Raw genomic sequence first — 13,904 nt, 5'->3', positions numbered from 1 at the left:
GCCCGGCCTATGCCAGTGATTTTTAAGGTGACAAATACTTAAAAGTAAGAAATTTCTTCCTTGGAGTAAGGTAACATAATAGCCTCTGTGATGGGTAAAGGCTAGGCACAAGGGATGGAAGATTAAGAGTTTTAATCTTAAAGTCAGACCCAACGTCCTTAGGCAAAATGCTTTGTCTCCTCTGTTGCAACCTGAGTTTGAGTCAAAGCTTTTTTTTTTTTTTAATTTGCATGCATTTTACCCAAAAGCATTTATTGCATGCCAGCTCTGTCCCAGGTACTTTGCTGAATCTGTGGATATCCACGTGCACATGGCAGAGAATCTCTACACTTAAAGAGCTTGCTATTATTTATTAGTAAGCAAGCACCTTTTGAGGAGTAATAGTTAACTAACCTTGATGTGTTCAGCATGCAAAATTATTTTTAATTTTTTTTTCTTTCTTTCCTTTCTTTTCTTTCTTTTTTAAAGAGACCAGGTCTCTCTCTGTCACCCAGGCTGGGGTATAATGGCTCACTATAACCTTGAATTCCTGGGCTCAAGCAATCCTCCTCTCTCAGCCTCTGGAGTAGCTAGGACTACAGGCATGTGCCACTACATCTGGCTAATTTTTTTTATTTTTTGTAGAGAGGAGGTCTCTCTATGTTGCCCAGGCCAGTCTTGAATTCCTAGCCTCAAGTGATCCTCCCACTTTGGCCTCCCAAAGTGCTGGTATTACAGGTGTGAGCCATTGTGCCCATCTTAAAATATTTCTTTAGTAAGAAATACTGCACCTCACACAAATAACTATCAGGGTAAAACCCATAAAATTGCTATTGTTTTGTGCTATTGCAGGCTAAGAAGTAATAGAAAAGGGAAATACCCACAATTATTAAAGTCAATTTTGTTTGACACTATAGTACGTGTGAGGCTATGTTCCACTATAAGTAATGGGGGTGTGAAGTGTTAATTTTTATTATAGTAGAGTTTAATTGCATTGAATATTGTCCTAAATAAATGGCCTATCAAGTTTGGAAATGCCTCCATTTATCAGAATCATAATGAGATTTGAATTTTGTTATGCCGTGTTTTATAAATGTACATAATGTGATTTAGAATGTAAAAGTGGTCTGAATCTGTTTGTCCAAAATTTTCAAATTTGGAGAGTTCACTTGAATGCTATTATATATTTCAATGCAACAATCAATGAGAAAGAAAAGCATAAACTTTTTAAACAAATGTCTCTTTTTTTAACAGGAAGACCTCCGGAGATACATTGGAGCTGGTAGAGGAGTCACTGGACATAAATCTGTTGAATAATGCAGTCCGCCTAAAATTCCAAAATTGCAGCATCTTACCTGGAGGTGTTTATGTCTCTGAGACTCAGAATCATGTGATAATCTTGATATTAACCAATCTAACAGTGCACAGGTTACTTTTACCACACCCTTCCCGGATGTATAGGAGTGTAAGTTGGTTAAGTGTAGTATGTTTTATTTCTCAGAATAGTCTGGCTGTCACAAATTTAGTGCTTGAGTAATATCTTTTGGAATTGAAGGAAATTTAGACTTTTGTTATCCCTCACCAAGCATACTTTGATAGTTACCATTTTAAATGATTAGACACACATTTGAAGTTGAAGAAATAGTGGATTTTTTTTTTCCTTAAGGTCTAGAGTGAGTTGAAAAGAAATAGTTCTCATTAAAAAGAACAGCTTTCTTCTTAAGCTTCATAATTTTTTACTTTAAAAGCTTTTTTAGCAATTGAGGGCAAAATTCAGGTTATTTTGATTTAACAGATTTTTCTTTTTAACTGCTCCATAGGAGTTGGTAACTGAAAATCAGATGCAGTCAGTATTCACTGACATTGGAAAAGTTGATTTCAGGGATCCTTGCAACTATCAATTAATTCCAACAGTACCCGGAATATCCCCTAATTCCACCACGTCGGCAGCCTGGCTTAGCAGTGATGGGGAGGCTCTGTTTGCTCTGCCATCTGCTTCTGGGGGGATCTTTGTTCTTAAGCTACCTCCTTATGACATACCTGGTAAGCATGGGAACTGGGCATGTATTTAACTTTAAATAAGCATTTAAACAGACTTTAGCAGTTAAACCCTATTATGCAATGCAAGTATTGCTTCTATACTGCCTCTGAATTGGTCATTCAGTATCGCTTGCCTCATGAGTTCCTAGTGCTTTGCTTTTGTACGGTGGACTTTATACAATGGATAAGGGACTATAAAGCATGTTGGAGTATGGAAAAACAAATAGATAAATATAAGACAACCTATTTTAAGTCTCATGGTAGAGATAAGTTAACTAGTTGCCTACCCTCAGGTGGGAGTATTGTAGTTAAAATAATTGAAATAAAGAAATTTGATACCCTGTTCCAAGCAACCACTATCTCTTGTCTGGGTTCTTGCATTAGCTTCCTAAATATCTCAGATCTGTTCTTACCCCTCTTCAGAAATTTCTCAGGCAGACTGATAAATTTAAAATATAAGTTGGGTCATGAGACAGCATTGCACAAAGCTGCGCATTGAGGGTTCTTCATCTCTCTTTGAATAAACCCAGAGTCCTTATGTTGTCTTGGAGTGCCCCTCTGCTACCTCTCAAACCTCGTCTTTTCATTCTTTCCTCCCCCCTTCTCTCTACCAGCCACATGCCTTCTTGGAATTCCTTGAACATGCTAGGCACCCTCCTACCTCAGGGCCTTTGCCTGAGATAGCCAGCTACAAGCTTGGCTCATTCCCTCAACTCCTTTAGGTCTTTACTCAATATCACTTCAGTGGGGCTTTTCCTGACCACCCTTTTCAAAATTACAACCCCTTGCATAACCCTGCCCCCGATGATCATTCTCTAAACCCCTTTCGTGTCTTATTTTTCTCCACTTATTACCATTCTACTTAATTTGACTGTTTCTGCTTCTCCCCTCAATGGAATGTAAGTTACATGAGGACAGGAGTTTTTTAATTTGTTTTGTTTACTGCTATACAGCGTTACAGTTTTGCATACTACTCCAGCATCTAGAACTGTGCCTAGCACATGAAAGGAACCCACGATTGTTTTGGAAGGAGTGAAGTGATTCTGCTGAGAGATTATTACCACTCAGGGTTACTATCTATAAATGCCAAAAATTTCCATAAGGAGTATAAAAATGCTATTTTTATTGATCCAATAATGATTCAAAATATTTTAGGTGTGATATATGTAGGAAAAGTGCATCCTAAAACTTTGTTAGTACAACAGTGTAGAAACTCGTCATCTGTTACAAAGATTTTGTTCGTGGTTACATCATTCTTGCCTTTGGGTTTCTCCAAGTATGATCAGGAGTTACCTTGCGTGTCGTTACAGGGATGGTGTCATTGGTGGAACTGAAACAGAGTTCAGTAATGCAGAGATTGCTTATAGGCTGGATGCCAACAGCTATCAGGTAAGTGGTGTCTGACAGGTTAATCAAAGGGCCCAAGAATGTAATCTTTTTGTGCTGATCAGTACCTTTTAGTGCTTTCAGTCTTACTCCAAGGCAAACATACTGGAAAGGAGAGGAGTCAGCGTAATATCCTATTCTATCTGAGCAAAACCCCACTCCAGGTACATTTCTCTTTTTTTGAGACAGTCTCGCTCTGCAACCTCAGACTCCTAGACTCAAGTGATCCTCTTACCTTAGCCTTCTGAGTAGCACATGCCACCATGCCCAGTTAATTTTTTCTCACTCTTGCTCAGGCTAGTCTCTAACTCCTGGCCTCAAGCAATCTTCCTGCCCCAGCCTTCCAGAGTGCCTAGGATTACAGACTTGAGCCAGTGTGCCTGGCCCAGAGTACATTTCTTTTGCACCTGGACATCATGTGGCAGCAGAGACTGGCTTACTGTTTACGTTCTCACAATAGTTCAGTGCTCTGCCCTGACTTACTCAAATTTAATTTTGTGTAAAATTATTAGAAGTAGAAAGTTTTTGATGGTTAGAGTAAAACAGTACAAAATGAAATAGTGTTCCATTGTTATATAGAGATTTTTAAATTTTATTATAGCAATTTATTATTAACCAAACAGGAATGTAGTTGTCTTATACCAGCATCTAAGCTCTTGCTCCTTCTGCTGAGTGTATACTTAAAATGTTACATCTTTTGAATTGCAAACTCTAATGATCAGATTATTTGCAACAGTAAAACTAAAACTTGACCTTATGATTTTAGGGGCGATCAAGGGCCTTCAGATCGTCCCCTCAGTCTTGCTGTTCATTGTGTCGAGCATGATGCCTTTATCTTTGCTCTGTGTCAGGATCATAAGCTACGAATGTGGTCTTACAAGGTAAATGCTTGTCTACAGTTACTATAATTTGAAATAGAATTGCGAATTATGAGAAAATTGAAATCAATCTTGCCGTTTCTCAAAGATTATCAAATCAATTGGTTTGGAAATTACGGGTTATTACCAGATTCAGACAGTTTCACTTAGCTTTATTTTGCATACATTTCCCTCTTAACTCCTTGTCTTTTTATTTTGAAAATTATGAGTCCTACAGGAAAATTGAAAGAATTTCAACTTGAAATTCTTTGAAGTACAAAGTATACTCTTCACTTAAGAGCAACGAATGTGTTTTTAAAATCACGCTGCTAAAATACTTCTCGAGACTCACCAACAAAACAGAGCTGTTGATTTTATCCATCAGACTGAAGAGATATTTTTCATCTTAGCTTTTTAAAAACAAAAACCTGTAAGATCTTTTGGCAGATTAACTAGATAGAGTGATAGATATAATGAATGTACCCCCCCTCAAAAGATAGGAAATATGTTTTTCTAGCCTGAATATTCTTTGAATACCACCTGTTAACATTTATCTTGGGCAGGACCAAATGTGCCTGATGGTAGCTGACATGCTAGAGTATGTACCTGTGAATAAAGACCTTCGGCTCACTGCTGGAACTGGACACAAATTACGACTTGCTTATTCCCCTTCCATGGGACTCTACTTAGGGATATACATGCATGCACCAAAACGAGGACAGGTATGGAACCAGTAAGACACATGTCAAGTTGTTCTGTGTGTACTGATGTGGGAAAATAGCTGAGACTAATTGAGTATATTTAAGCTCTTCGCACCAACCTAGGTGCTTCATGTGTTAAGTTGTTTTCTGAGGTGATGGTGGGTTTTGTGCTAATATGTGGATGAGAAGATCTTGAAGGAGGGGTCAGTATGAAAGGAAATAGTTTAAAGACACGGGACAGAAAAAGTTAACCAAAACTAAATAAGAAAGAGTACATATGGAAGTCTGAGTGAACAAATGGAATTACTGAAAGTTATGTAGATGTTTGGTAGTTATGGGGAAGTTAATTTTTAGAAATGATTTTTATCATCATCCAAACACTAGCTGTTGTATGTAGATAAGTAGGATATAATAGTATAATCATATAGCCAAGCAGGTATTGGATATTGTGTGTTTGGCACTATGCCAGGCTCTTTATATACTTTCATAATAGCAAACACTTGGACTGTGGTTACTTTGGGCTCATACATTGTACCTATATTATCTATTTGATCCCAATAACATTCCAGTGAGGTAGGGTTTGTCTCCCTCACTCTGCTGGAGCTCTGATTCCCCATGCTAAGTCACTGCCCTGCCTGGATGCCCTTCTCACCCTGTTTGAGCGCTGATACCACCAGGCCACCCCCATACAATGGACACCCTCCTCACCCTACCTGAGGTGAGGTATACACACACACATACGTCTGTTTATATACCCAAAAGAATTGAATGCAGGGTCTCGAAGAGATATATGTACAACCATATACATAGCAACATTATTCACAATAGCCAAAAGGTGAAAGCAACCCAAGTGTCCGTTGACAGATGAATGGATAAACAAAATATAGTATATGCATGCAGTTGAATATTACTCAGTTTTTAAAAGGAAGGAAATTCTGGCACATGCTATAACATGAGTGAACCTTAAGGACATTATGCTAAGCAAAATAAGCCAGTCACAAAATGACAAATACTGGTCGGGCATGGTGGCTCATGCCTGTAATCCCAGCACTCTGGGAGGCTGAGGTGGGAGGATCGCTTGAGGTGAGGTGTTCAAGACCAGCCTTAGCAAGAGTGAGACCCTGTCTCTACTAAAAATAGAAAGAAATTAGCCGGACAACTAAAAACAGAAAAAATTAGCCAGGCGTGGTGGCACACACCTGTAGTCCCAGCTACTTGGGAGGCTGAGGCAGGAGGATCGCTTGAGCCCAGGAATTTGAGATTGCTGTGAGCTAGGCTGACGCCATGGCACTCTAGCCCAGGCAACAGAGCGAGACTCTGTCTCAAAAAAAAAAAAGACAAATACTATGTGATTCCACTTATATGAAGTACATAGAATAGCTAAAGTCATAGAGACAGAAAGTATTAACAAATTGGTGGTTGCTAGGGACTGGGGGTCTGTAGGGAACAGGGAGTTGTTTAATGGGTATAGAGTTTCAGTTATGCAAGATGGAAAGAGTTCTGGAGATTGGTTGCACAATAGTGTGAATATATTTATCACTCCTAAACTCTATACTTAAAAATGTTTAGGATGGTAAAGTTTATATTATGTGTATTTTACAGTTTTTAAAAAAATGGTTTCTAAATGCTAGTAGCCCTTGCTTAGAAAAGTAACATGTTGATTATTACAAGTAATAAATTATCAACTTGTGTTTTAACAGTTCTGCATTTTCCAATTGGTGAGCACTGAGAATAACCGCTATAGTCTAGATCACATTTCCTCACTATTCACTTCTCAGGTAGGTTGAATCATCCTTTGCATATCACACAAGTACAAGAAAAAGAAGTGTTGGCTAATCTCACCGTGGTGTAATGGGATTGTAGTCTTAAAGTGGAATATTTCACGACGTGTGGAAACAAAATTTCATTTGAGTTTTACCAGGTTTATGTGGTACTATGTTTTGTTTTTATGCCTTTACCTCTTCTACCAATACAAATTTAAGTCACCATGAATTACTACCTTTTCTTTGTTGTTTTAACTCTTTTTTTCACATTTCCTTCTAGGAGACACTAATTGATTTTGCCTTAACCTCCACGGATATCTGGGCCCTGTGGCATGATGCTGAGAACCAAACGATTGTGAAATACATCAACTTTGAGCAGTATGGGTCACTTAACATTGTCATCCTACCACACTCCAGGCAGTTTCATGCTAAGAGAAGAGCTTTTTATGTACAACCAAGTCAAGGGTTTTCATTTGAAGGATTCGACCCTGGGTTTGCCTGTCGTTATTATCTTCTGAAATATTTCTTTTGCATTTTGTATTATTTCTTACCTTTTGGTTTTAAGACAAAATGAGAATTCTTAGGATTGGACTAAGATAAAGAAAATACCACATTTCTTGGGAGAGAGAACACATATCCAAAATACTCCTACTCTAGTTTTCTTTACTTCTAAGCAAAGATTATTCCTGATACCCACAACTTCCAAAATTCACTGCAGCCCCTTTGTGTTCTCCATTTTCTCATCATGAGATGAGAAATAGATTGGACAAGTACAGTACTTCTCATATTTTTTTAAAAACAGAAAGCCCTTTTTTACAAAAGATAATGAACATATAAAACTAGTATTTTATGAGTATAAAATTATAACATAATTTAATCTGTTGATAATCTATTTAAAGTATATTAGTTTTTTTGTTTTGTTTTGGTTTTTTTTTTTTTTTTTTTTTTTTTTTTTTTTTTTAGAGAGAAGGTCTTGCTATGTTGCCCAGGCTCTGGAGTGTAGTGGCTATTCACAAGTGCTGTCTTAACACACTGTACCCTTGAACTTCTGGGCTTAACTGATCCTCCTCCATCATCCTCCTGAGTAGCTGGGACTATAGGCATGTGCCACCATGCCTGGCAGTTTAAAGTTTTTAAATAGTTACAAGTACATCTTAAAAACCAATTTTGAAGCAAACACTTGTATAATCCCTGAAACACCTGTAGAGGATAACCTGGACCACTGCTTAAGAACCACTGAAGCGGGCCAGGCGCCGTAGCTCACACCTGTAATCCTAGCTCTCTGGGAGGCTGAGGCGGGTGGATTGTTTGAGCTCAGGAGTTCGAAACCAGCCTGAGCAAGAGCAAGACCCCATCTCTACTAAAAATAGAAAGAAATTAATCGGACAACTAAAAATATATAGAAAAAATTAGCCAGGCATAGTGGCGCATGCCTGTAGTCCCAGCTACTCGGGAGGCTGAGGCAGAAGGATTGCTTGAGCCCAGGAGTTTGAGGTTGCTGTGAGCTAGGCTGACACCATGGCACTCACTCTAGCCCGGGCAAAAGAGTGAGACTCTGTCTCAAAAAAAAAAAAAAAAAAATTATTTATCATAAGGCATATGTGAGTAATATCTAGAATTGCAATTCTAGATACTAAATGCAAAATTAAATACTAAATGCAGAATAAAAATTAGCTGTTATTTGTAGATTTGTGTTTAGACTTTTAATTTCAGGAAGGTACTTGTTAAAACTTGGCAAGAATACTTCTATAAAAACTAGATTCTAGCCTGTCATGGTGGCTCACGCCTGTAATTCTAGCACTCTGGGAGGCCAGGGTGGGAGGGTCTCTTGAGGTTGGGAGTTCAATACCAGCCTGAGCAAAAGTGAGACTCCATCTCTACTAAAAATAGAAAAATTGGCTGGGCATGGTGGCGCACACCTGTGGTAGGCTGCTCAGGAGTCTGAGGTTGCAGTGAGCTATAATGATGCCACTGCACTCTAGCCTAGCTGACAGAGTGAGACTCTTGTCTCAAAAAAATAGACTCTGCTAAGAATGAGTTTGAAACATTTTTAATAGAGTAGTTGTTGCAGGGGTTCAGTGACAGGGCCCTCCCAGCCCAGATACTGCCAACAGCATAAGTTTCATTTTTATGCATCATTTCTGTATAAACTGACGGACTTTTTTTCTTGTAGTAATGTTGCAGGGCAGTGGAATCCAGTTTTTATGCAGCCTCTGCCAGAAGAAGAGATTGTCATCAGAGATGATCAAGACCCCAGAGTAAGCAAACGCTTAAGTGTTATGAAAGGGGATGATTTATCCTGATCATTATTTTAAGAAGAACCAGTTGTATTACTCAGAATCCTTTCAGCTGCAGGTGACAGAAACCCACCCTGAACTAACTTAAGCCAAAGGAGAATGCGTTGACTTGTGTAGCTGAGAAGTTCAGTATGACCTGGCTTTAGCAATGGCTGGAATAATGCCTTCAGGGCTTGGTTTCTCCCTTCTCTCTAGTATGCATTAATCCATGTTAGGTTTATTTTCGGGAAGAGTCCCTCCTCCGCTGAGTAAGCTTGCATTCTGTGAGCTTAGTAACCCCAGAAGAAAGAAACAGCACCTCAATCCCAGGTCCTTAATGTGACACTCACTGGCCTGGCATGGGATGCATGTCCAGCCTGGGCCTTGCTATTGCAGGGACTGGTGAAGTCAGTTGAGTATGGGCAAGGGAGGGATGGTTCCCCAAAGAACGGTAGGGGATTTCTTAGTAAAATGAGGGAGCACGAATTTGGGCAGGCACAAACGCTTAGGTGTCCACTACATCAACAATGTTGATACGTGCATATAAACTAGAAATAAGACAAATTCTGATAGAGGTGTATGCTTTGAAGAAAATAATTTTAAAAGGTAATGAAATAAAGAGCACAGCAGGTATTCTTCACATTTTCCAGGGACATCCTCAGGATAAATGGAAAAAAATGCTTTCAGCTGATGCCTTAGTGTTAAAATGAGATTAAGATTATGGGCTCTGATTCTGAAACAATGACTGTTTGCAGGAGTAGAAAACCCACTTCAAATATCTGAAAGTAAATGTTACTAAGTTTTTAATCCCAAGAGTTGATGCATGGTGGTTATTTATTGTTCCAGTTATAATAATTACTGACACTTGGCTTTTGTTTGAAAGCTAAAACCTTATGATGATTATTAAAATCTTTGGTTTTCTCCTTTGTCTTGGTCATTTTATCATCCACCTGAACCTCAGTAGAAGGAAGGAAACTTGAATGAAGATCAGTCAGATTTGCTACTTAAGGACAAATATGGTTTCTGAGACTTAGTCAAAATAATTAGGCAATATGAGAATTCCCATTTTATTCTCTCTGCTTCATTTTCCCACTTGGGAGAGCTTATTGCAGTTTGTTTTGTTAACATACAATGTCTATTATTATTGGGTCCTTTTTTTTATGTGTGAGCCGTAAAATGAGTACTTTTATAGATGGTATAGAATCAAGCTTAGTTTAATTGTTCTCTTACCAATGTATATCACCAATAAACTAGATCCATTTCCTTAATTTAAGCTTGGCATTGACAAAACATGTTTTCCAGTGGAACCCAGTGAAGCACTCCATGAGGAGCACACCATTTTCAGTATAGTACATCTAGTTGACTCAAAGACATTGCACGGTGAAAACATAACTACATTACTGCTTGTTATTGCTCAAATGTAGAAGGGCACAGTGTCTGTGTTTATATAATAGAAACTCAAACTTTGATGTTACGTGTTGAATTCTTCCTTCGAATTTTTCCAAATTTTATCTTGTTTAGAATGATATTAACTTTTGTTTTAATGTTCTACTAGGAGATGTATTTGCAGAGTCTTTTTACACCAGGACGATTCACAAATGCAGCTTTATGTAAAGCTTTACAGGTCAGTAAGAAAATATTTGCTGTTAATTTAAGACTATTTCTTATTTTGTTATATTGTATAATTAATAGTTACTATTTTGGTTTGTATATATTAAATAGTGAACATATTTCTGCATTTATATAAATGTGTGTTTATAAATACTACCGTAATTGATTTTAAATGTTCTTTCTATTAAATAAGACTCCTAGTGAGGATTCAGGGGTGGGGGTTGCTTCCCCAACAACTAGTGAAACGTGCCCGAGGCAAAAAGAGAAACTAGTGCCTACGCTATTTTAAAAAGATACCATACTACACTGAATATAATCTCTATACTTGAAAGAAATTTAAAATGTTTTTTGGTTAATTTTTATTATAGTCTATTTGTGCCATTTTGTTAGTACAATGAATGTCCAAGTTGGTCAGATTCAAGAAAAAAAATTTTAACTTTATAGTCACATAGTCTAAGAGGTGCCCAGTGCTTTACAAAAGTATTGTTTAAAGTTATATAGCCTTCCATAAATTGTCACTTAGATTCCTGGATTTAAAATACAGTTATGTTCAAGGAATTCGAAAGTACCTTACAGTCTCCTACTCTGACCTCCAACACAAAGCAGGAATACCTTCTGAAACTTCTCTGATAGACATTTATTCATCTTTTAATTGTCTTTACCTCCAGTGACAAGTTTCTCACTAGCTCTTGTGTGTTATTATTCCCAAACTGTGCCATTTTAAAGTTCTTAGGTTTTTGACTTGAATTTTAACCTCCATCCTTTTGGTCGTTCCTTTCTTTTTGAACTTCATAGAACATGTCTCTCTTCTATAAAGCAACCATTCAGGTATTTAAAGAGTCTTTCCATGTTGTCTTTCTCCAGACTAAACAACACTCAGTTTCTTAACTTTCTCTCAGATGATGTGGTTTCCAGACCCGTAACTTTTCTTCTAGGTACATTCTTAAATATCTGGCTATTGTATGCTTTCAGTTTTCTCTCTGATAAAACTTCAGGATGACATGATGACTTTCTGTGTATTTTCCTCCATCTCATCAGCAGTTCTTCCTTGTTAACAGTAATTAAGTATATGATAATATTTCTCATGGTATCTCTTGCACACTGAGATATTGAATAAAGGTAATTATCAAATGTATTTCTTTAATAGAATCATTACCACTAGAGTAACCTACCCCCATCGATATTTTAGCTTATCTTTGTGCCAATCTCAGGATCTGTATGTTTGGCATCATCTACATCTTCTTTCCAGCTGAGCAACAGCAGTTATTTTGCTTTTTGTAATGATCTAAAGGTACTCTGTTCTAATTCTTTCAGATGTATGGATTTTAGTTTATTCTGGTCTATAGAAACTATTTCAGAATTGCTGTGATTTCTCTTTCAGAAATTATTTGCACAGCGATGGGGTAAATGTGTATTTCAGGTGTGCCCAATCTCTTGTGTAGTTGTACATTGCTTCATTGCTGTCTAATTCAGAGTATTTTTCATTTAGTTTTGGGTATTACATAGTACTCTTCTAAAATGTTTTTTTGGTTTTTTTTTTTTGAGACAATCTCTCTCTGTCGCCCTGGGTAGAGTGGGCTCAAGCGATCCTCCTACCTCAGCCTCTCAGCTGAGACTATGGGCACATACCACCACACCCAGCTAATTTTTCTATTTTTTGTAGAGACAGGGTTTTGCTTTTGTTCAGGCTGGTCTCAAACTGCTGACCTCAAGCAATCCTCCTGCCTCAGCCTTCCAAAGTGCTAGGGTTACAGGCGTGAGCCACTGCTCCTGGCCTAAAATGTCTCTTTTAATTTTAGATTTTCTGCCGAGGAACTGAGAGGAATTTGGATCTTTCCTGGAGTGAACTAAAGAAAGAAGTTACGTTAGCTGTTGAAAGTGAGGTGAGATTTGGATAGAGAAAAAATGATAGTTTCTTTCATCTTGATATGGGGCAGATTGGTACTGAGGAATTGCTAGAATTGTTCACTTGACTTTGTTAGTCGGAAATATAAATGTTTAAACCTTTTACTTAGAGAATTAGATACACATTTGTATAGTCTATGGCACTTAATATATAAGGATTAACCTGGAATTAGACTTTGTATAAAAAATAAAATTAAAAGGTGCAAATAAAATGAAAAAAATAAAAAATACATAAGGAATATTCATTTGTAGCTTAGTAAAATGATATTGAACAATTATGTTCTTTGTGGAGAAAGATCCTGAATGATATCAAGAGTTTAACTTCTTTCCCATTTGCCAGCTTCAAGGAAGTGTAACGGAGTATGAATTCTCCCAGGAGGAGTTTCGAAACTTACAGCAGGAATTCTGGTGCAAGTTCTATGCCTGTTGTCTTCAATATCAAGAGGCCCTCTCTCATCCTCTTGCCCTACACTTGAATCCACACACAAACATGGTGTGCCTGCTGAAAAAAGTAAGGAAGCTGGAGCATAGAGAAGAACTTTTCTAGATAGTTCAGTGGGTCTTGCAAAATGTTAGTCTGGTGAATGCTGTACTGAGCTTTTAGGACTTTGTATTTATATTTTTTCCCTGAAATTCTAATTCAGTTGTATTTAGATAGTTTTTTGCATTATTATCTACATTTTTTTGCATTTCATCTTATTTACTCTTCGTAAAAATAATTTCAAAGTAAGGTAAGAGTTACAAAAACAATACAAAGAATTTCTGTATAGCCTTCACCCATATTCATATAGTTTATATTTGGATTTTGCCAATTATGCCCATGATTATTCTTCCTGACCCAGGATCCAATCCAAAGTCTTACATACACTTAGTTGTCATGTTTCTTTTTTTTTTTTTTTTCCCCCCCAATTTTTTGTAGCGACAGGGTCTCACTCTTGCTCAGGCTGATCTCAAACTCCTGGCCTCAAGGGATCCTCCCATCTCGGCCTCCCAAAGTACTAGGATTACAGGTGTGAACCACCATGCCCGGCCTTAATGTTTCTTTGCCTTAATCTTGAACTATTATCAGCCTTTCTTTGTCTTTCATGACATTCACATTTTTTGAAGACTACACTTAGTGTTTTATATAGAGTGTCTCTCAACTTGTATTTGTCTGGTATTTCCTCATAAGAGTCACGTCTCAGTTATTTTATACCTTTAAACATTCACTAATTGCTTCTCAGCCTTTTAGCTAAGATCAAGTATAGTATCTGTTCCTATTAGTTTAATACCTTTTTTTTGAGACAGAGTCTTGCTCTATTGCCTCAGCTAGAGTGCTGTGGCATCAGCCTAGCTTACAGCAACCTTAAACTCCTGGGCTCAGGCGATCCTCCTATCTCAGCCTCC

At 37.6% G+C, this 13,904-nt stretch overlaps 1 protein-coding gene across 1 annotated transcript in view; it reads left to right on the top strand.

Annotated features, from left to right (window-relative positions):
• Positions 1-13,904, top strand: part of NUP160 (nucleoporin 160kDa) — an 86,061-nt gene that overhangs the window by 5,481 nt on the left and 66,676 nt on the right. Inside the window, exons 3-13 of the mRNA XM_012645106.1 lie at positions 1,234-1,444; positions 1,800-2,022; positions 3,330-3,408; positions 4,172-4,286; positions 4,826-4,984; positions 6,664-6,741; positions 7,007-7,104; positions 8,900-8,984; positions 10,558-10,626; positions 12,413-12,496; positions 12,859-13,037. Of these exons, the coding sequence (XP_012500560.1) occupies positions 1,234-1,444; positions 1,800-2,022; positions 3,330-3,408; positions 4,172-4,286; positions 4,826-4,984; positions 6,664-6,741; positions 7,007-7,104; positions 8,900-8,984; positions 10,558-10,626; positions 12,413-12,496; positions 12,859-13,037 (1,380 nt within the window). The remainder of the gene's footprint in view (positions 1-1,233; positions 1,445-1,799; positions 2,023-3,329; positions 3,409-4,171; positions 4,287-4,825; positions 4,985-6,663; positions 6,742-7,006; positions 7,105-8,899; positions 8,985-10,557; positions 10,627-12,412; positions 12,497-12,858; positions 13,038-13,904) is intronic.

The sequence above is a fragment of the Propithecus coquereli genome, unplaced genomic scaffold, assembly GCF_000956105.1.
Source record: "Propithecus coquereli isolate 6110/MARCELLA unplaced genomic scaffold, Pcoq_1.0 Scaffold227, whole genome shotgun sequence".
Lineage (NCBI taxonomy): Eukaryota > Metazoa > Chordata > Mammalia > Primates > Indriidae > Propithecus > Propithecus coquereli.
The sequence above is the reverse complement of the archived record's forward strand: the minus strand, read 5'-3'. Positions and strand labels throughout refer to the sequence as shown.